The 18,001-nt window shown below is 42.5% G+C and overlaps 1 protein-coding gene across 4 annotated transcripts in view; it reads left to right on the top strand.

The window, feature by feature from the left end:
• The window catches only part of ranbp2 (RAN binding protein 2), a 33,789-nt gene that overhangs the window by 12,587 nt on the left and 3,201 nt on the right, over nt 1-18,001 (top strand). The window contains exons 11-29 of one of the 4 annotated variants that reach the window (XM_030080111.1): nt 86-282; nt 892-1,015; nt 1,990-2,151; nt 2,692-2,829; nt 3,338-3,469; nt 3,745-3,966; nt 4,116-4,199; nt 4,363-4,504; nt 4,636-4,730; nt 4,821-9,654; nt 10,175-10,252; nt 11,751-11,927; nt 12,650-12,736; nt 13,052-13,257; nt 13,850-14,075; nt 14,693-14,782; nt 14,913-15,067; nt 16,428-16,701; nt 17,384-17,739. In XM_030080111.1, coding sequence (XP_029935971.1) covers nt 86-282; nt 892-1,015; nt 1,990-2,151; nt 2,692-2,829; nt 3,338-3,469; nt 3,745-3,966; nt 4,116-4,199; nt 4,363-4,504; nt 4,636-4,730; nt 4,821-9,654; nt 10,175-10,252; nt 11,751-11,927; nt 12,650-12,736; nt 13,052-13,257; nt 13,850-14,075; nt 14,693-14,782; nt 14,913-15,067; nt 16,428-16,701; nt 17,384-17,739 — 7,779 coding nt within the window. Of the gene's footprint in view, nt 1-85; nt 283-891; nt 1,016-1,989; nt 2,161-2,691; nt 2,830-3,337; nt 3,470-3,744; nt 3,967-4,115; nt 4,200-4,362; nt 4,505-4,635; nt 4,731-4,820; nt 9,655-10,174; nt 11,729-11,750; nt 11,928-12,649; nt 12,737-13,051; nt 13,258-13,849; nt 14,076-14,692; nt 14,783-14,912; nt 15,068-16,427; nt 16,702-17,383; nt 17,740-18,001 lie in introns of those variants that run through there. The other 3 variants (XM_030080109.1, XM_030080108.1, XM_030080110.1) reach the window with 3 other exon arrangements.

Below are 18,001 nucleotides of genomic sequence, written 5' to 3'. Positions count from 1 at the left end.
GATAAATGACACACTTGCTTCTCAGTCTCTGTCATTATCAGGCCATATGTAAACCAGTTTGTCTTGTGTCGTCAACTCCCCCCAGGTGTTTGTGTCTGGTGTGGTATTCTGCAGCCACAGTCAGCTCCAGGAGACGCTGAAGATCAGCAGTGGTGTCCAGCAGCAACAGCAGCAGCTCTATGAGCCTCGCTGCCTCCCTTTGCCCCTCCTGCGCCTCCTGTCTACTGACAGACAGAGGGAGTGGTGGGATGCCATCTACAGCCTCATCCACAAACGAGCTGCGTGAGTCAGGCCACAACCGCTGGGATCTAAATAAGCAGATGATGTAGTGCTGTAGTAACATGTCGCCCTAGGAGAAAGAGATGCTGCTGTCATTTATCGACATTATACTTAGATTTGTTATCAAAAACACATCATAAGCAGTCTCCAGTGCTTTCCCTGACAGTATGCCAGTTCCACTTCCTGAATCGATTGTAATAACTCTATTATCCAGCTCAAAGATACTGAAGTAAAGCTTTTCACTTGTAGCCTGACAGTGTTTGCATCTTCATCTCCACTCAGATCTATAGATAGGCATAGATAGCTCATATGGGGCTTAAACTCACCACGAAAACTTAAGATGCCAAATGCCAGCAGGGTTTCCTCTAGGATTTTTTGAAACTGTGGGGGGAGGGCTTCAGCGTCGTAGCCATAATTAAAAATCAGATATTGGCCAGTCAGTTTTGTCCACAACAGATATGCAATTTAATTGAATACTAATTTATTACCTGTAAAGATGCCCAAAAAGATCACCCACAGCAGGTTTTGTATAGGCAGCCTACAGCATATGAGCTAAGTTGCATGATTAAATTAAGCATCACTTTGTTTTAGTCACTGTTTCTCCCTTTGCAGGCCTGGCATGTCAGCCAAACTGCGGATGATTGTGCAGCATGGACTGACCACCCTGAGAGCTGGAGAGAAACATGGCCTCCAACCAGCACTGCCCATCCACTGGGCTCAACATCTCAGCCAAACAGTAAATACACACATACACACAGTGTTTTACAGTAGTTCACTGAATAGCCAGACGAGTAGGAAAAGTAGCCAGCTTTGTTTTCCTGTCTTTAAATGGCATTTTAACTACCTTGATTCTAAATGCCAAAGTACTCTAGTGAATTTAATTCATGAATGGTAGTTTAATTCTCAGTTGTCTACATTAAGTATTAGCCTAAATGGTAAACAAGGTACAGATGATAGATGAAATTTTCAGTAGCAGAACAATGGAGTTGTAAATTTGTTGTAAACACAGTATTGTCTTTGACATTTTGTACTACAATCAGTCTGCCAAATCAGGTAGTGTGCAAGCTTGAGGCTTGTATTGCTCACAGCTTATGCCTGCCGGTTGGGCATATTTGTACATCCTACCATTAGAATATTTTTAGTACACAAACAACTACAAAATCATTTATGTTTTAAAACTAAAATGCTCTGTGCGCCAGTAATATGACAGTCAAATTCAAGACAAATTTCTCCATAAAAGCAAAAGAATACCTTTGCTAATGTAGCCGGAAAGGAGTCAGTAATTCCAGTGGTTGTGCACATGCACACAAGCGCAGATAGATAGGCAGCATTTATTCAGTGCCTAAGCTGGCACTATGTAGACACTCATGCCTTTACACCTGCCCCTTTCTGTCACAACAGTTAAATATGATAGGGCGAGGTGTCTGTTATAAAATTTCTGAACACACACACACACACTGACTGTTACAGTGTATGTTTATTTTTTGTGATGTCAGTGTTCACTAGTGAAACTATTACCATCAGTTTCCAAACAACCAAATGTTAAAATTTGTGTCAGTCTGTGTTTTGATAGCTGTTAATTTGAGGTACATAAATTATTTCTGTTTGTCAAATGTGGATGCACAAGGTTTATGCCATAGCCACCCTAAACTAATGTGGCAATCTTATTCTCCCTGATATTCACCCATGGTTCTGTGTTGGATAATGCAGGGTTTCGGAGTAAACTCATACTACGATCAGAAGGAGTACATTGGCCGCAGTGTCCACTACTGGAAAGTTGTTCTCCCACTGTTGGACAAGATCAAAAACAGACGCGGTATCCCTGAACCCTTCGACCCACTCTTCATACACTTTCCCTCCAAGGATATCCAGGTCAGAAATGTCAGTGTGGCTTTATTTGTTACCAGAAAGTTAAGCCATTAAAAAATATAATAAATGTAGTACAGACATTTTTAGTTGTCAGGAAACTGGTTGGAAACTGTAAACTGGTTGAATGGTAGTGTGTAAAAGGCACATAAAATAAATTGTTACTTTATCATTATTAAGATGAATGTTTCAGTTTATTGTGATAGTGACTTGAGGTCATTCTTTGCTGTAGCAGTGACCAACTTTTGCTTATGATTGGCCAAAAAGCGGTGCATCCTATTAGAACAGCACTGCCAAATGGGGGTGCTGTTTAGCAGAAACAGGCTGTAACTTCAAGCTCTGACTTTTAGTTTGTGAATGTATAAAACATGTGAAATATGGAACCCTGTTATAGTTATATTGTTCACTTATGAAGTGCTTCTGTAGCCTCCGCAGCTCAAGGGTAAAACCTGGCACTCAGATAACACTTAAAGCATTAGGAGCTTGATTTCCACTGCTTATGAAGTACTTAAGTGTGTGTGTGTGTGTGTGTCCACTTACTTTCAGATTTCAGCAGTGAAGGGATTTGAAGAGGAAGCCATGATAGCATTTTCTGCTCTCCTGGACATTGAAGGCAAGACGGAGGAGGCCATTGCTACCCTGGAAACTGTCAATAACATGTCATCTCACTGGCATCTGGCTCGGGTAGGCTAGGCTTTGGGATTCTTCACAGCATATCCTTCCTTGAACAATTTGATTTGAATAGTGGCTGTTCATTTTTTTTTTATAATCCTTCTTGAGAGAAGTAGACCAATGCTATTATCTGTACTGATACAAGTACCAATCCAAGTGCTCCTTGGTTCACTGTCGTTCATGCACATTATTCATTCATTTATCATAAAATAAGTGAAGCCAATTTATTTAAAATTATAAAAGAAAATAAGTCATCGAAGTTGGGCCAAAAGATGTATGGATTAACAGAAAAAACAGCTTAATCACTCTAGGTCAGCACATAAAGAAGTGAAGAAAATGATAACTCATAGCCTGCATTTGCAACAGTACTTGTGAAATTGATTGGCACTGGTCCTGCAAACACTATTGGTGCACCAAACTGTTTCTTGGTTGTTGCTTGTTTTGATTGAGGATTTTGAGGATGCTATTTAGGGATGTTCCAGTATTTGTTATTGTTGATGCTATTGGTGTTTCTCGGCAGATCTATCAGCGGCTATCAGAGGAGGCAGGCAATGGGGTTGAGGAGACCCAAGACAGGTGCATTATGTTCCTTAGGAAGTTCAGGACTTACCTGTCAAAGATCTACAATGCCAATGCTGATGACATAGAGAAAGTGAGTACTGTTTCTCACCTCCCTAAGCCATATCTCATAAGTAACACTATCTGCTTATTTTACTCTTGATGGTTAATGATCGTCTGTTTCCAACATGAGGTAACAAGGAGTAGATAACAGTTTATATTACTGTAGTACTGATAAGTTTTCATATTTGCGTCCCTTAGTGCTGACAAGTGGATCCTTTGGATTCAGAGAAAATGTATTCCAATTTGTCACTAAATGTGAATAACTCCAGAACTGTCATAAACCATCAGTTGTATTTTGTGCCCTAGCTGCCAGTGTCCATGGAGGAGGTTATGGACCTCCTGAATGAGGTGAATCAGCAGCTAGGGGAGGGCGGGGAGGCCATGGATGAGGAGGAGGAAGAGGGACGAGGAGGACCAGCCCACTCCAGCCCTGCTCACCTCACTGAAACTGCTGCCACCATATCCCATATCAAGTTCTCCACTCCTTCCCCAAACAAAAGCATTGTCTCGCCCTCCAAAAGACACCTGGTATGATTAATATATTAAACGGGCCATTCATTCAAATGACCACTTGACATGTTATGATGACTACAGATGTGTGTTTCATTATATTTATTGCAGAAAACATACCTATTGAAAATGATATTTTTCTCCAATCTATTTTTCCTTTCATCCAGATTTCACCCAAGACACCACCCCACTGGGTAGAGGACCAAAAGACCCTCCTACAGATGCTCTGTCAGCAAGTAGAAGCCCTAAAGGTCAGACTTAAAATATATAAAATTTCCTTTGTTCTTTACTCTTGCAAAATTAAGGTATATTGAAGTTAAGTCACTGTGTTTTTGTTTGTTTGTTTGAGTCTGGTAGAATGCTCTGTATTGGTGTATTTAATGGAGTAAATCTTAACTAAGCTTTATTTTGCAGAATGAGGTTCATGATCTGAGACACAACACCTCTGGAAACACAGGCTCTCCTTACCACAGGATGTATGGAGAGAGTTATGGGGCTGAGGGTCTACAGGAACCCTACACACCAGTCCAATCCTTCCATGGAGCTCCGCTAACAGGTCATTATACTATATAGAACAAAATAAGACTGTTAAACTTACTGTAAAATGTATTACCTGATTTTCTCAAAAGTCATCTCAAGCATGGGAATATAATTTCTATATTGAACATTCTTATATTTTTCTCTCAGTTGCCACTACAGGTCCTTCTGTATACCACATCCCATCTCCTGCTTATAACTCTCAATATCTCCTTCGCACAGCAGCAAATGTAACTCCTACTAAGGTAATTATTACCTAGAAATTATATTTTTGATATGTGCTGCTGTCCTCAACAGGCTTGCACTGAGTAAATCTTGTTTTGTTTTGTTTACAGGGTCCAATGTATAGCATGAATCGTATGCCACCACAGCAGCATATATATACTTACCAGCCACCCACCCATACACCTCCCTTGCAAACAGCCTCAGCCTGCATCTATCCTCAGGAGCCAGTCTTTGGTGGCCCTCTCCGCTTTGAGTCACCAGCCACAAGCCTCATTTCCCCGTACACTGAGGAACATTGCGGACATGGTGTCACACAGCCAACCACCAACCCTCCCCTTCCTGAACCTGGCTATTTCACCAAACCATCTGTAGTTCCTGTTCAGCCACCAAAGAGCATTGAGGGGAAGCCCATGGACTTTGGGAAGATTTCTTTTGGACAGCAGGCACCTTCTGAAGTCCCCAAAGTGCCTAGTTTCGGAGCAGGGACAGTTGCCCAGTCCACACCTTCAGCTGCTTTTAAATTTAATTCCAACTTCAAATCCAATGATGGAGACTTCACCTTCTCTGCCTCTCAGGCAAAACACAGTGAGAGCTTGCTTGGTCTTCTAACATCAGACATTTCCACCAAAACAGATAATATTCCTGAACAAAAGCCTCCGGCTCAGGAGCAGCCACCCAGCCAGACAGGTATCTTTAAATTTGGCACTGGTTCTGGCTTCTCTTTTGCTGAGGCTGCACAGAACACAGGCACTGGAGGCCTGTTTGGAAAAATGGATCAGCCATTCAAATTTGGGGATGTCACCAAGCCTATATTTGAGATGGCCAAGTCTACAGAAGAAGAAAGGGCAGCAGAGAGTGACAATGATAGCACTCATGTGGAGGAAGATGAGGATGGCCCTCATTTTGAGCCCATTGTACCCCTGCCTGATAAAGTAGATGTGAAAACAGGTGAGGAAGAGGAGGAGGAGATGTTCTGCAACCGAGCAAAGTTGTTTCGATTTGATACAGAGACAAAGGAGTGGAAGGAACGGGGCATCGGCAATGTTAAAATCTTAAAGCACAGCACCTCAGGTAAAGTCCGTCTCTTGATGAGGAGGGAACAGGTCCTGAAGATCTGTGCCAACCACTACATCACTGCTGATATGCTACTGAAACCAAATGCTGGTTCAGACAAGTCCTGGGTATGGAATGCCATTGATTATGCAGACGAACAGCCCAAGCCTGAGCAGCTGGCCATCCGCTTCAAAACAGCAGATGAGGCAGCACTTTTCAAAACCAAGTTTGAAGAAGCCCAGAAAATTATGCCCAAGTCACCAGAGAAGCATGACCAGCAGGAGAAGAAAGAAACAAGCCTCAAGTCCTCTGAACATCAAGCAGCAACATTTGGAGCCCAGTTTGTACTTAAAGAAGGGGAATGGGACTGCAGTGTGTGCTTTGTAAGAAATAAGGCTATGGCTATGCAGTGTGCTGCTTGTCAGAGTGCTAATCCTAATTCTTCATCAAAGCCCGATACTACGGCTGCAAGTGAAACCAAAGGCCTTGCTGGAGGTCCAACTTCAACAGGTGGCTTTATGTTCAAATTTGGAACAGATTCATCAAAACCCATTAATACAAGCTCTAAATTCACTGGATTTGGGGCTTTTGGAGCTTCCATACCTTCTTCATTTACATTTGGCACTAGTGCTTCAACAACACCTGCTGACACAGCATCCAGTGCATTTGCTTCTGGCTTTGGAGCTCAGTTTGGCAAGAAGCCAGAGCAGTGGGATTGTGAGACTTGTTATGTGTCAAATGAATCATCTGCAAACAGTTGTGTTTCCTGTGAAGATCTTAAACCCCCTCCCAAAACAACTGCCACAGCACCAACAGAAGCTGCAAAGACTTCAACCTCCGCTTTTGGCTCTGGGTTTTCTGCCCAATTTGGCAAGAAACCAGGGCAGTGGGACTGTGGCACATGTTATGTGTCAAATGAGTCTTCTGCAAGCAGTTGTGTTGCCTGTCAAACTCCTAAACCCTCAGATAAAACAACTGCCACAGCACCAGCAGAAGCTGCAAAGCCTTCAGCCTCTTCTTTTGGCTCTGGGTTTTCTGCCCAATTTGGCAAGAAACCAGGGCAGTGGGACTGTGGCACATGTTATGTGTCAAATGAGTCTTCTGCAAGCAGTTGTGTTGCCTGTCAAACTCCTCAACCCTCCGATAAAACAACTACCACAGCACCAGCAGAAGCTGCAAAACCTTCAGCCTCTGCTTTTGGCTCTGGGTTTTCTGCTCAGTTTGGCAAGAAGCCAGGACAATGGGACTGTGACATTTGCTGTGTAAGAAATGAATCTTCTGCAAACACTTGTGTCTCCTGTAAAAATCCCAACCCCATAGCTAAATCAACAGTGGATGGTCAAGCAACATCAAAACCATCGACCGTGTCAGCTGCATCAGGTTTTGGTGCTGCTTTTGCAAAGAAAGATGGGCAGTGGGACTGCAATTCCTGCCTAGTTAGAAATGATGCATCAGCCTCTAAATGTGCTTCCTGTCAGGCCGAGTGCCCCACCCCTTCCTTGGGAGCCATGTTTGGCAAGAAAGATGGACAGTGGGACTGTGACACTTGTCTGGTGAGGAATACTGCTTCTGCCAGTCAATGTGTGTCCTGCCAGACACCTAATCCCAATTCTAAAAGCACAACCAGCAATGCTCCCTCAGCATCCACCTTCAATTTTAGCTTTGGAACAAAGGATTCAGGGAGCCAACCACCTGGAACTGGCTTTACAACCGCCCTTGGGAGTGGCAGCACTTTTCAGTTTGGTCAAAACAAAGATAAAAACTCTGATGGTTCCTTCAAGTTTGGTTCCTCAGGCTTCTCGTTCTCAATGCCCATTCCAGCCAGTGGCTTCAAATTTTGTACTCAGGACACTGCGAAAGAGACTCCCGCAATGGGTACTGAAACACCTACATCAGGGTCTGCCTCAATGTTCCTGAAAAGCATAGCTGACCAACACAAAGAGAAAGAAATTGAGTCTACAACAGAAGTGGGTGCACCAGAGCAAGATAAGAATCCCCTGTTTACTGGAAAACCCAATACATTCAGTTTTGCAGACTTGGCTAAGTCTTCTGGGGGAGACTTCCAGTTTGGCCAGAAGGACCCCAATTTCAAAGGTTTCTCTCGGGCTGGCGAGCAGCTATTCTCATCATTCCAGGCAACTCCCAACAAAGCAGACACCTCAGTTGAACAGGAGGAAGAAGATATGTACAAGACGGAGGAGAATGATGACATCCAGTTTGAGCCAGTTGTCCAGATGCCTGAGAAGGTTGACTTGGTTACAGGAGAAGAGGATGAACAGGTTCTTTACTCCCAGCGTGTCAAGCTGTTCAGATTTGATCCCAGCACCAGTCAATGGAAAGAGCGTGGCGTGGGAATTCTCAAATTCTTGAAAAACACCACCAATGGCCGGCTGAGAGTGCTGATGAGAAGAGAGCAGGTTCTGAAGGTATGTGCCAACCACTGGATAACCACCACCATGAACCTTAAGCCCCTGGCTGGCTCTGACAAAGCATGGATGTGGCTGGCCAATGATTTCTCTGATGGAGATGCCAAATTGGAACAGCTGGCTGCCAAGTTCAAAACCCCAGAGCTGGCTGAGGAGTTTAAGCAGAAGTTTGAGGAGTGCCAGAGGCTTCTCCTAGACATCCCTCTGCAAACCCCCCACAAGCTTGTTGACACAGGCAGAACAGCACATCTTATTCAGAAAGCTGAAGAAATGAAGTCTGGCTTGAAAGACTTGAAGTCGTTCTTGACCGATGAGAAAACAAAGATAAAGGATAATGAAAGTGAGACAGACATAACATCCAGCAATGTTTCCAGCCTTGTAATCAAACCTCATGCTGAAAGCACTGGACCCACTTTAGAGTGGGACAATTATGACCTTAGGGAGGAGGCTTTAGACGATACTGTTGACACATCGGTTTCTGCTTCTCCCATTGCTAGTAGCCCCATTAGAAAGAACCTTTTCCGTTTTGGGGAATCCACAGGCGGATTTAGCTTCAGCTTCCAACCAGGCATCAGTCCCTCTAAGTCTCCTGCTAAGCTTAACCAGAGTAGAGCCTCAGTGGGCACTGATGATGAACAAGACTTGACACAGGATGAGGAGAGGGATGGCCAGTACTTCGAACCTGTGGTCCCATTACCTGACCTAGTGGAGATTTCCACAGGAGAGGAAAACGAGCAGGTGGTCTTCAGTCATAGGGCCAAACTATATCGTTACGATAAAGACCTGAGTCAGTGGAAAGAGAGGGGTATTGGAGACCTCAAGATCTTGCAGAATTACGACACTAGACGGGTGAGGTTGATCATGAGGAGGGACCAGGTACTCAAGATCTGTGCCAACCACTGGATCACAGCAGCCATGAAGTTGGAACCCATGATGGGTGCTGAGAAGGCCTGGGTCTGGAGTGCATGGGATTTTGCTGAAGGTAGAGAGGGTAAAGTTGAACAGTTGGCTGTGAGGTTCAAGCTGCAGGATGTTGCCAACACATTCAAAGAGGTCTTTGAAGAAGCCAAGAATGCACAAGAAAAAGAGGTACTGTTGACCCCAGTAACATCTAGGGTGGCCACTCCTCAAGATGCTGGAGCTGCAGGATCTGCAGCAGCAGGAGCTGCCATAGCATGTGGAAAGGCAGCAATTGCTGTTCTGGAGGAGACCACCAAAGAATGTGCAGAGCTTTCTTCTGACAGTAAGACCACAGCAGATGGGTCACATAGCCCAGCCAACCCCTCCAAGGCAGTGGTGTCTCCTCCTAAGTTTGTTTTTGGCTCTGATAGTCTTCAGAAGATCTTCGGTACTCCCAAATCTGCTTCTGATGGTCTGGATTCTGCATCCAGTTTCAAAGCCAAAGATGGTGGACGTCCTGCTCAGGCTTCATCTGCAACACCTGCATTCAGAATCCCTGAGAAAGGTAAGACTTTCTCTTCAGCAAGCCTCCATTTGTTTAATTCTGTTTGAACGATACGTTTTACTTTACCTGTGCTTGTTTTTGAATGAAAATATGACAACATTTATCCCATTATCCCATTACATGACAATGGGATCATTTCCTTCCATCTCATTAGTCCATCATCCTCTCATGGCCCACCCCATGCTCAGTTTTTGACAGGACAAAAATATTCTTAAAGTCACTCATTCCCTTTTCACCCTTAATGCAGCACTTAACATATTTCATATGTAACATAGTTAACAATGCATACTATTAATAAGCCATAGTGAGCTTTAATGAATGTTCATGTGATGCATACCCTCAAAAATATTGTCTATCACACGCTTTTTATAAACAGCTTTTACATAATCATGCTGTGTTTACACACAGTAGTAGAGTATGTCAGACTTTTATTTGAACAGTTTTAGCCTACTTGTTTGTGTGACTATAATCCCAGCCTCACAATTAGTTTCTTTTCACCCAACAACCCATCATCTTTTAGGGTTGGATTTTAGGCTTTTCAAAGATAACCCAATGGCTTTTTGGACCAGCACATCAACCACCCAATTTGAGCCCCCAGGTACTCTTATCACTGCAATGTGTGTTGTCACCTTCTCAGCTGTCACCTAGCTGGCCCTCACCACGTGAACAAAATAACCAGGCTGCACGGAGTGGAAAAACAAAGAAGCTAATGTGTTGCATGTGTAGTGTGTGTTAACAAAGGAGGTGGCAGTTTTGACTTGTACCAAGGGCTGTAATCATATAATTTACTATTACTTTTATGGCATGTCTTTAAAAGTTTAAGTGCTATAAATGGTACAAGCTATATAATAAAAGTAACAGTGAACCAAAACAAATATTGATAAAAATTGATACATTTAATAAAAGCGCATTATGTTAAATCACTTTAAAATGAGTGTTAAGTGGAGAGGTAAAAGTAGCAAGCCTGAGTTCCTCATCCAGGTATGGTCCAAAATCTAACAGTCCTAAAAATTTAGTCATCTTTAGGGTTGCAAAGCTCAAATTTGTGTGTGGGGCTATGATAGTGTTGGACTCACACCACAGTGCTGACCTCGAATGTGTAGTGGAACTTCTGAGAGTTGACAGAGGCAAAATAAACCTGCCACTTTGGATAGCAACAAGAGGCACATGGGCCATAGCCTGTGTTCTCCTCCCACGTTTGAAAGGTGAGCTCACAAGATTCCACTGAGAGCATTTCCTTGCAGAGGAATGCACTGTACCAACGTCACATACACCATTTTTAGTGCAAGATGTGTAGCAACAGCATGAAATGCAATCCCTGTCCAATCTGGTCCTCACCAGTAATGTCTACCTGGGGTGACTGGGGTAGAGGTTTAGGTAGTGTAGTGCTCCTCTGTGTTTTGTAAGTGGTTGGGTTTTGATTTGACTGTGGTCTAGAGCTCTAACAATTAGTCCAATAATTGATTCGTTGTCAGCTATTAAATCACCAACTACTATGATAAATGATGAACCGTTTTGAGTCTTTTCTTAAGAAAAAAATTTACAATTTCTGATTCCAGCATCTCAGATATGTGTTTTCCCTTATCATTAGTCCTCTATGACAGTAAAGCAAATACCTTTGGGTTGTGGACTGCTGGTTGGGATAAAACTAGACATTGACTGTGGGAAATTATGATCATCATTTTTCACTATTTTCTGACATTTTATGGAACAAACAATCCATTAATCATAAAATATTTGACAGAATAATTGATGTTGAAAATAATTGTTAGTTGCAACATTACAAAAATACAAGGAAATGCATTCTTAATGAAACATTTTCTGAACACATCACTTCAGTATAAATTACTTACAATTACTTATAATTGCGTGACTGAGGTTTTCCAGTGAACATCTAAGTATGTTTGACAGTCATTTACACTGGAAGAAAAGCATGCTGTTAGGTTTGCCATGCATGTGTTTTGTTTGTGTGTAACTAACACCTGGATATACAGGAGACAACATCGGTATTATACAAAGTAACTTCATTTCTACTATTGTACCCCTTCTTAAGCAGACCCTTCCTAGGCTTAATGTGTGTTTCCTCTGTGTGGTAGCGCCCCCTCAGGCAGAAGAAGGCAACGCAGGCTCTGACTCAGACTCTGAAGTGGAGGTGGTGTATGTCAGAGAGCCCACTGCTGAGCAGGCTGCTTTAGCCAGGAAACTGCTGCTGCCCCTCACCTTCTTCTGCTACCAGAATGAACCTGGCTACACCAGTGACGACCAGACTGATGGTGAGACTACAGAGATAAAAAGAAACTCACCTAGTACTCCCACTTTATTGTAAAATTAAATGAAAGTTTCAAACAGAGAGGACAACAGAACAAACACAGCTGACCATTGTGCTGTGTGACCATATTAAAGATGAACAAATGAACTGAACTTCCATGTGAAAGAGGGATTTAATCACATTCATAATTTGAGTGTTGTCAGACCCTAGTGACTATACTGAGTGAATTTCAGATCTTCAAAGACAATTGGAAAGTCTTCATTTTAATGTTTAAAAAGCCACAATGTTTACATCTCAGGGCAGTGCAAAGAAAGTGACAGTAAACTGTCATCATACTTGCACACTCAGAGTTAAACATCTGTAAATATTCATAGAAGGAAGGCATCGCTGATGTTTGCAGATCCTTAAGGAGTCTTTAAAAAATTATAAATTGTATTATGCAAGTTCAAGGCCATAAAACATCTTGACTGAATGTAGTCTTTAACTTTGAAATTCACTTTCAGCGATCTTCAAAATTCTGCATTTTGTCTGCATTTGTTTATTGTTTCTTCTTGTCACACATATCCACATTCTAATAGTTGTTTTCATTCTTTTTATTTCATTCAGTCAGTGGTCTTGGAATTCCTTTTCATTAGTAATCTTTAATCTTTAATCTTTATCTTTAATAAGGTAACATTAAACATGACATTTAAGCAAAGAAGACAAGCTAAAGTTGTCAATTTTCAGATGAGGACTATGAGTCAGCTGTGAAAGCTTTGAAGGGAAAGCTGTACCCTGATCCTCCACAGAGAAAGGCTGCCGCGTGTGCTAACGGTATGTCATATCCTGTTGGACACTGCTATTATGACCAGTACCTCAGGCCAACCTTATCCTTTGAGTTACCACATTGTTTCTAATTTAATTGATATTTTACTCTTCTGCCCTAGCATTCTCTCATATTGTTTCCTCTTGCTCTTCTTCCCTCTCTTTTCTCCCTCAGTTCCTTCATCTTTTTTCTCCTTTTACTTCTTTTCTTCAAGTATATTGCCTATGAAACTATGTCCTGTTAATGGATCAGTTTAATTAAAGTAGCAATCAGCTTATCCACCATTTATTTGGTACTCCTAACCCTTTGTCTGCTCCCTGCAGCTGTAGCCCTCCAGGCCGAGACATTGTCAGAGCCAGACTGCGAAGTGGTCTGGGAGAAGAAACCCACACCAGAAGAAGAAGAAAAGGCCAAAAGCCTCCAGCTTCCCGCCACCTTCTTCTGTGGCTTGGGCACCAGCGACAGCGACCTGGACAGGGACAAGTCTGAAGACTTTGAAACAGAGGTCCGCAAAGCACAGCAAGACCTGGTATGCTAGACTTTGGAAATTTCTGATAAAGGTGCCCTTTAGGGTTCAACTAATACAACTTTTAAATACTTTGAAGCTCTAGATAAATAATACCAGAATTCAGAACCTTTAAATTTGTATTTTCAAGGCCAATAGTGTTTCCCTCAGTTTTTCTCTTTGTCATGGTGAAAAAACGTCTGAAGCTAAATTTAGGCCATGGGACATGGGACTATGCAACCAGTATGGCTAAGATAATGTCTGTGGCAAATGTGTAATCAAACAAACTGCATCACAGCCATCAGGGCTGGGTTTTTCACATCAAATTTTTCAAAATAATTATGCCTTTTTACCTGTGCAAACACTGTTTTATCTTTGTCCATTGGCTAACTAGCTAGCAGATGCATTTAACAAAGTAATCAAATGTTAATGATTAGCCAAGCAGTAATGGCAAGCTGACAAGATGCTATGATTACTTTTAATAAAAAGCTGATATTACATTATTAGGCCAGGTTGCAAACTGCTGAACTGAGGACCTGCACCATGGCTGCCAAGAGGGCACATCATATCATCAGAAACTGGAAGTAAAATGGAAGTGAATCTTTGACTGTTTCAGGATGCTCAGTTGAACACTGCATCGAACACATCCAGCTGCCCTGCTGAGCTTCCAGAGCAGGACCAGACCTCAGACCAGCCTTCAGAGGCCCAGAGTGAAGCTCCTAGCAGTAGCTCTCCCATTGACCTGTCAACCAAGAAGAGCCCTGAGCTCGATTCCAGTTCCTCTGCTACTGCTGCCACGGCTACAGCTACAGCTACAACTACAACGACAACTGCCAGTCAGGGTACTTACTACTTCCTGTCCCATCCCTCCTTCGCTTGGTTAATCTTTCTTTGGGGGAACAGTGGGTTTTTCAAATCTCAGATACCAATTTCAAACATTCCTGAAGTGTTATCATCCACCTTATAATTACGTGCCATGCAAAAAAATGCATTTCTTAGGGCCTACTGTTGTGAGTCTGATCAGACTAATTTCTGATATCTGCTACCCATGTAAGTTATATATGCTTAAATTAAAGCCCATGCCCACTTAAGTGGGCTCATAATATGTTTGTTGTTTTTCAGGATAGGTTTGTCTCAGTGTTGCACACAGGGCTGAAATAATATGGATTTTTTTGCATACAGAAAAATTTATGGAATTGCACAAGATGTGGTAACAACAACACAAATATTGGTTAGTCGTATATATACTGTAGTTAACACTACAGTATATATAGTTGTAGGACCACTCTAATTTCACACATTGTCGTATTCACCAACCCTAAGGTTGCCTTGATGAGTTTGTAAAATGTGTGCTGTTTTAAAATCTAAATATGTAGAAATCCTGTACACAACAGTGAGAGGTATAACATGAGTTATGCACCATTCATTATTTAATAATGACTTGTTCCTCTCTCTACAGACTCTCTCCCGTTTGGCTTCAACACATTTGGAAGCTTCTCATTCGCTGACCTGGCCAAGAATACTGGAGAATTTGCTTTTGGAAAGAAAGGTTGGCTTTGTCTCTTGGAATGATACAGATAATAAATTGTCTTAACATCCTAGTTTTTAATAAATCTGAGTGGCTTAGTGTTAGCATTATGTTAATACATTTCTTATGATGCAATTACCCCCTTCTGTAGACTCTAACTTCTCATGGGCAAATGCTGGAGCTACAGTGTTTGGATCCACAGTGTCCTCAGCACCAAAGAATGATGCAGAGGAGGAGGGCAGTGATGAAGAGGAGGCTCCAAATAATGTGGATATTCATTTTGAGCCAATAGTGTCACTACCAGAGGTAACTTTTATACCCACTTCTAGCATTAAATTGCTAGAAGTGGAAATGCTGATAATTGAAACATTGGCAACACTGATCTGTTAAATTAAATACATACTGCTTGTCCCTCACACATAAAAATAAAGTTTGTTATCAGTGGTAATACAAGATGCAGATACTTTCGTCTTGACCATTTAAACATAGTTAAGTTTGACAGTGTTCCAAAGGAAAACAGAAATCACATTGTTTCCACACCCTGCCATTTCCAAATTTTGACGCATTGAGCAACTCCATGTTTCTGAGAACTACAATATGGGATTTTCCTACATCTCCTCTGCAATAAAATATAACAAATTAAGATACAAGGATAATGCTCCATTTTAAATATAACCACTCGGGTAAAGTAAAATGTCTCATGTTAACATAATATCTCATCCTAACATAAGCATCTGCCATTTGGTCGTTGCTTTAAGGCCGGATTATACTTCTGCGTAAGCGGTGCGTACGGGGGTTGTGCAAAGCTTACGGGGGTTGTGCGACCGCCACAGAGCCTTGCCGCGCACCTCCGAAAAATTGTAACTACGCAGACCCCACGTAGCCCCCAACGCAGGCCCCCCACTGACAACAAGAGCTATGATTGGTCCACCGAACTGCATCATTTCCGGCATTTCGCCCCTCCGGAGTCACGTCCTATTGTTGTGCCAGCAGCGTCATTTTTAAAAGAACTGCTGTTGTGATCGCATCTCGACTCGTCGGTTGATTTCAAATTGTTTGGAAAGTTTGGATCATGCTGGATCTGGATCTACTGCTGCTCCTGTTAAAAATGGCGCTGCCGGCACAACAACAGGAAGAGCAGCGACCATACGCCACAGGGTCTAAGTAGGTCTGCAGAAAAAAAAAAAACGCACCCCATAGTGTTGTGGCGGAGAATTGCTTAGCGTTTAACGCAGAGGTATGTTGGGTAGACACGCCCTGCGTGAGAACTGCGTGCGCGTTGCATTGAGTCTCCGCAGAACCATAATCCGGCCTTTAGTCCAAAGCCCAAGTACCACAGAGGGCTTTGAATACATATGTTAGCATGTGTGGCCAGAGCCTAAATGACAGGATTATATATGCTGTTCATTTTTATTTAACAGCATCTTGAGTTCAAGAATGGCCAAGTCTCTTTTGTGACACTGAAATCAACGTTTTGACTGTCTATTCAACATACATTTTTTGATAAGATGAAGGAGGAAGGCAGTATCATGAACTGCTTCTCGTAGGCTCCTTTATGCTGCGCAGTGTGTGGTTAGCATCGCTTGTGTTTGGACTTGAAATGCAAACAAATGCATAGCGCTGAAATTGTGAGGCCTTATCATCTCTGACTGAATTTGTCTCTCAGGTGGAGACTAAGTCGGGCGAGGAGGACGAGGAAATCCTGTTTAAGGAGCGCACAAAGCTGTACCGCTGGGACCGGGACCTTGGCCAGTGGAAGGAGCGTGGTGTTGGTGACATCAAGATCCTCTACCACCCGATCAAACACTTTTACCGCATCCTGATGAGGCGGGAGCAGGTGCTGAGGGTTTGTGCGAACCACACCATCTCCCAGGCCATGGAGCTCAAACCCATGAACACTTCAGCCAACGCACTGGTGTGGACCGCCACCGACTACGCAGGTACACACGCAGCATGCACACTGTCCATACAAAGAGTGACTTTCTGCACACACAAGATCACATCTCCATTACTTTCAGTTTCAAGACATTTTCTTAAAAGCTCCTCAAGTTGAATTGAATTGTTCTTTTTGGATGTGAAAGTTCAGAGTGACAATTATCGTCTCCACAAAATAGAAGAAATGTCTGTATTCTATCCTTTTTATCAGGGTTCCCTTACATCTTGGAAAACCTGAAAAATGTACAGACTAGTTTTCCAGTCATGGAAAACACCTGGAAAATTTAGAAAATTACACATTACATATTTTTAACCACTGGTGCCTCATTTCCGCGCCCGTTATTATTATTAGCTGTTGTGTTTTACTGTACTATTTTTACTGTTTTTTACTGTTTGGTCTAAAACATGCAGAACTGACACTTCAATCAACACGCTCTTGGCAACATATTTGTACATTGTTAGTGTGTTATGATATAATATTTTTTCATTGGACTATTTAAAAAATGAGTGTTTGAGGCGTGACAGTTGTTGAAGCTGCTGATAGCCAGTATGTAATGACAAGCTGTAATATCTTAAAATATTGGCATTATTGTAACTGATGCAATATTAATAAATGCAAATATTGGCCTCTTGCAGTGGTCTGATGCTAATGCTGTATGCTCTCCTCTTGCTGGCCTATCTTCTCAGAGGGTGAAGGCAGAGTGGAACAGCTGGCAGCCAAGTTCAAAACCCCCGAGCTAGCTGAAGCCTTCAAGAAGACCTTCTGCGAGTGTCAGAGCCACATGGGCCAACGTAGCAATGATGCCTCCTCCATCTCATCACCGCACATGTCCAGAGCCCAGGAGCACTCGAGAGAGTCAAACCCCCGGGTGTTTCTCACTGTCGCGGCCGACAGCGAAAGCCTGGGTACCGTCACCATAGAGCTCTTCAGCCATAAAGTCCCCAAGACAGCGGAAAACTTCAGGGCCCTCTGCACTGGCGAGAAGGGATTCGGGCTGCAGGACTCCATATTTCACAGGGTCATACCAGACTTTATGTGTCAGGTGAGAAGTAGGGATCAACTGATACTTTTTTTTCCTTCTTTTTCAGGCCAATAACAATTATTAGTACTCCAGGACACTGATAATGGATAGTAAATTTGGAAATTGCTGTTTTCAAAACAGTACAATATCAGAAACACCAACACACACCTTTTTACCTTTTTTGTTAACATTATGGTACAAATCAAGGTTAGTGTAAAATGGCAGGGTATCCGCGGGGTCTTAAAAGGATTAAAAGGTGATAATCAATTTTGGGAAAATTAAG

This window comes from Myripristis murdjan, chromosome 21 (assembly GCF_902150065.1).
Source record: "Myripristis murdjan chromosome 21, fMyrMur1.1, whole genome shotgun sequence".
NCBI classification, from domain to species: Eukaryota; Metazoa; Chordata; class Actinopteri; order Holocentriformes; family Holocentridae; genus Myripristis; species Myripristis murdjan.
This window is presented reverse-complemented; position numbering and strand designations above follow the sequence as displayed.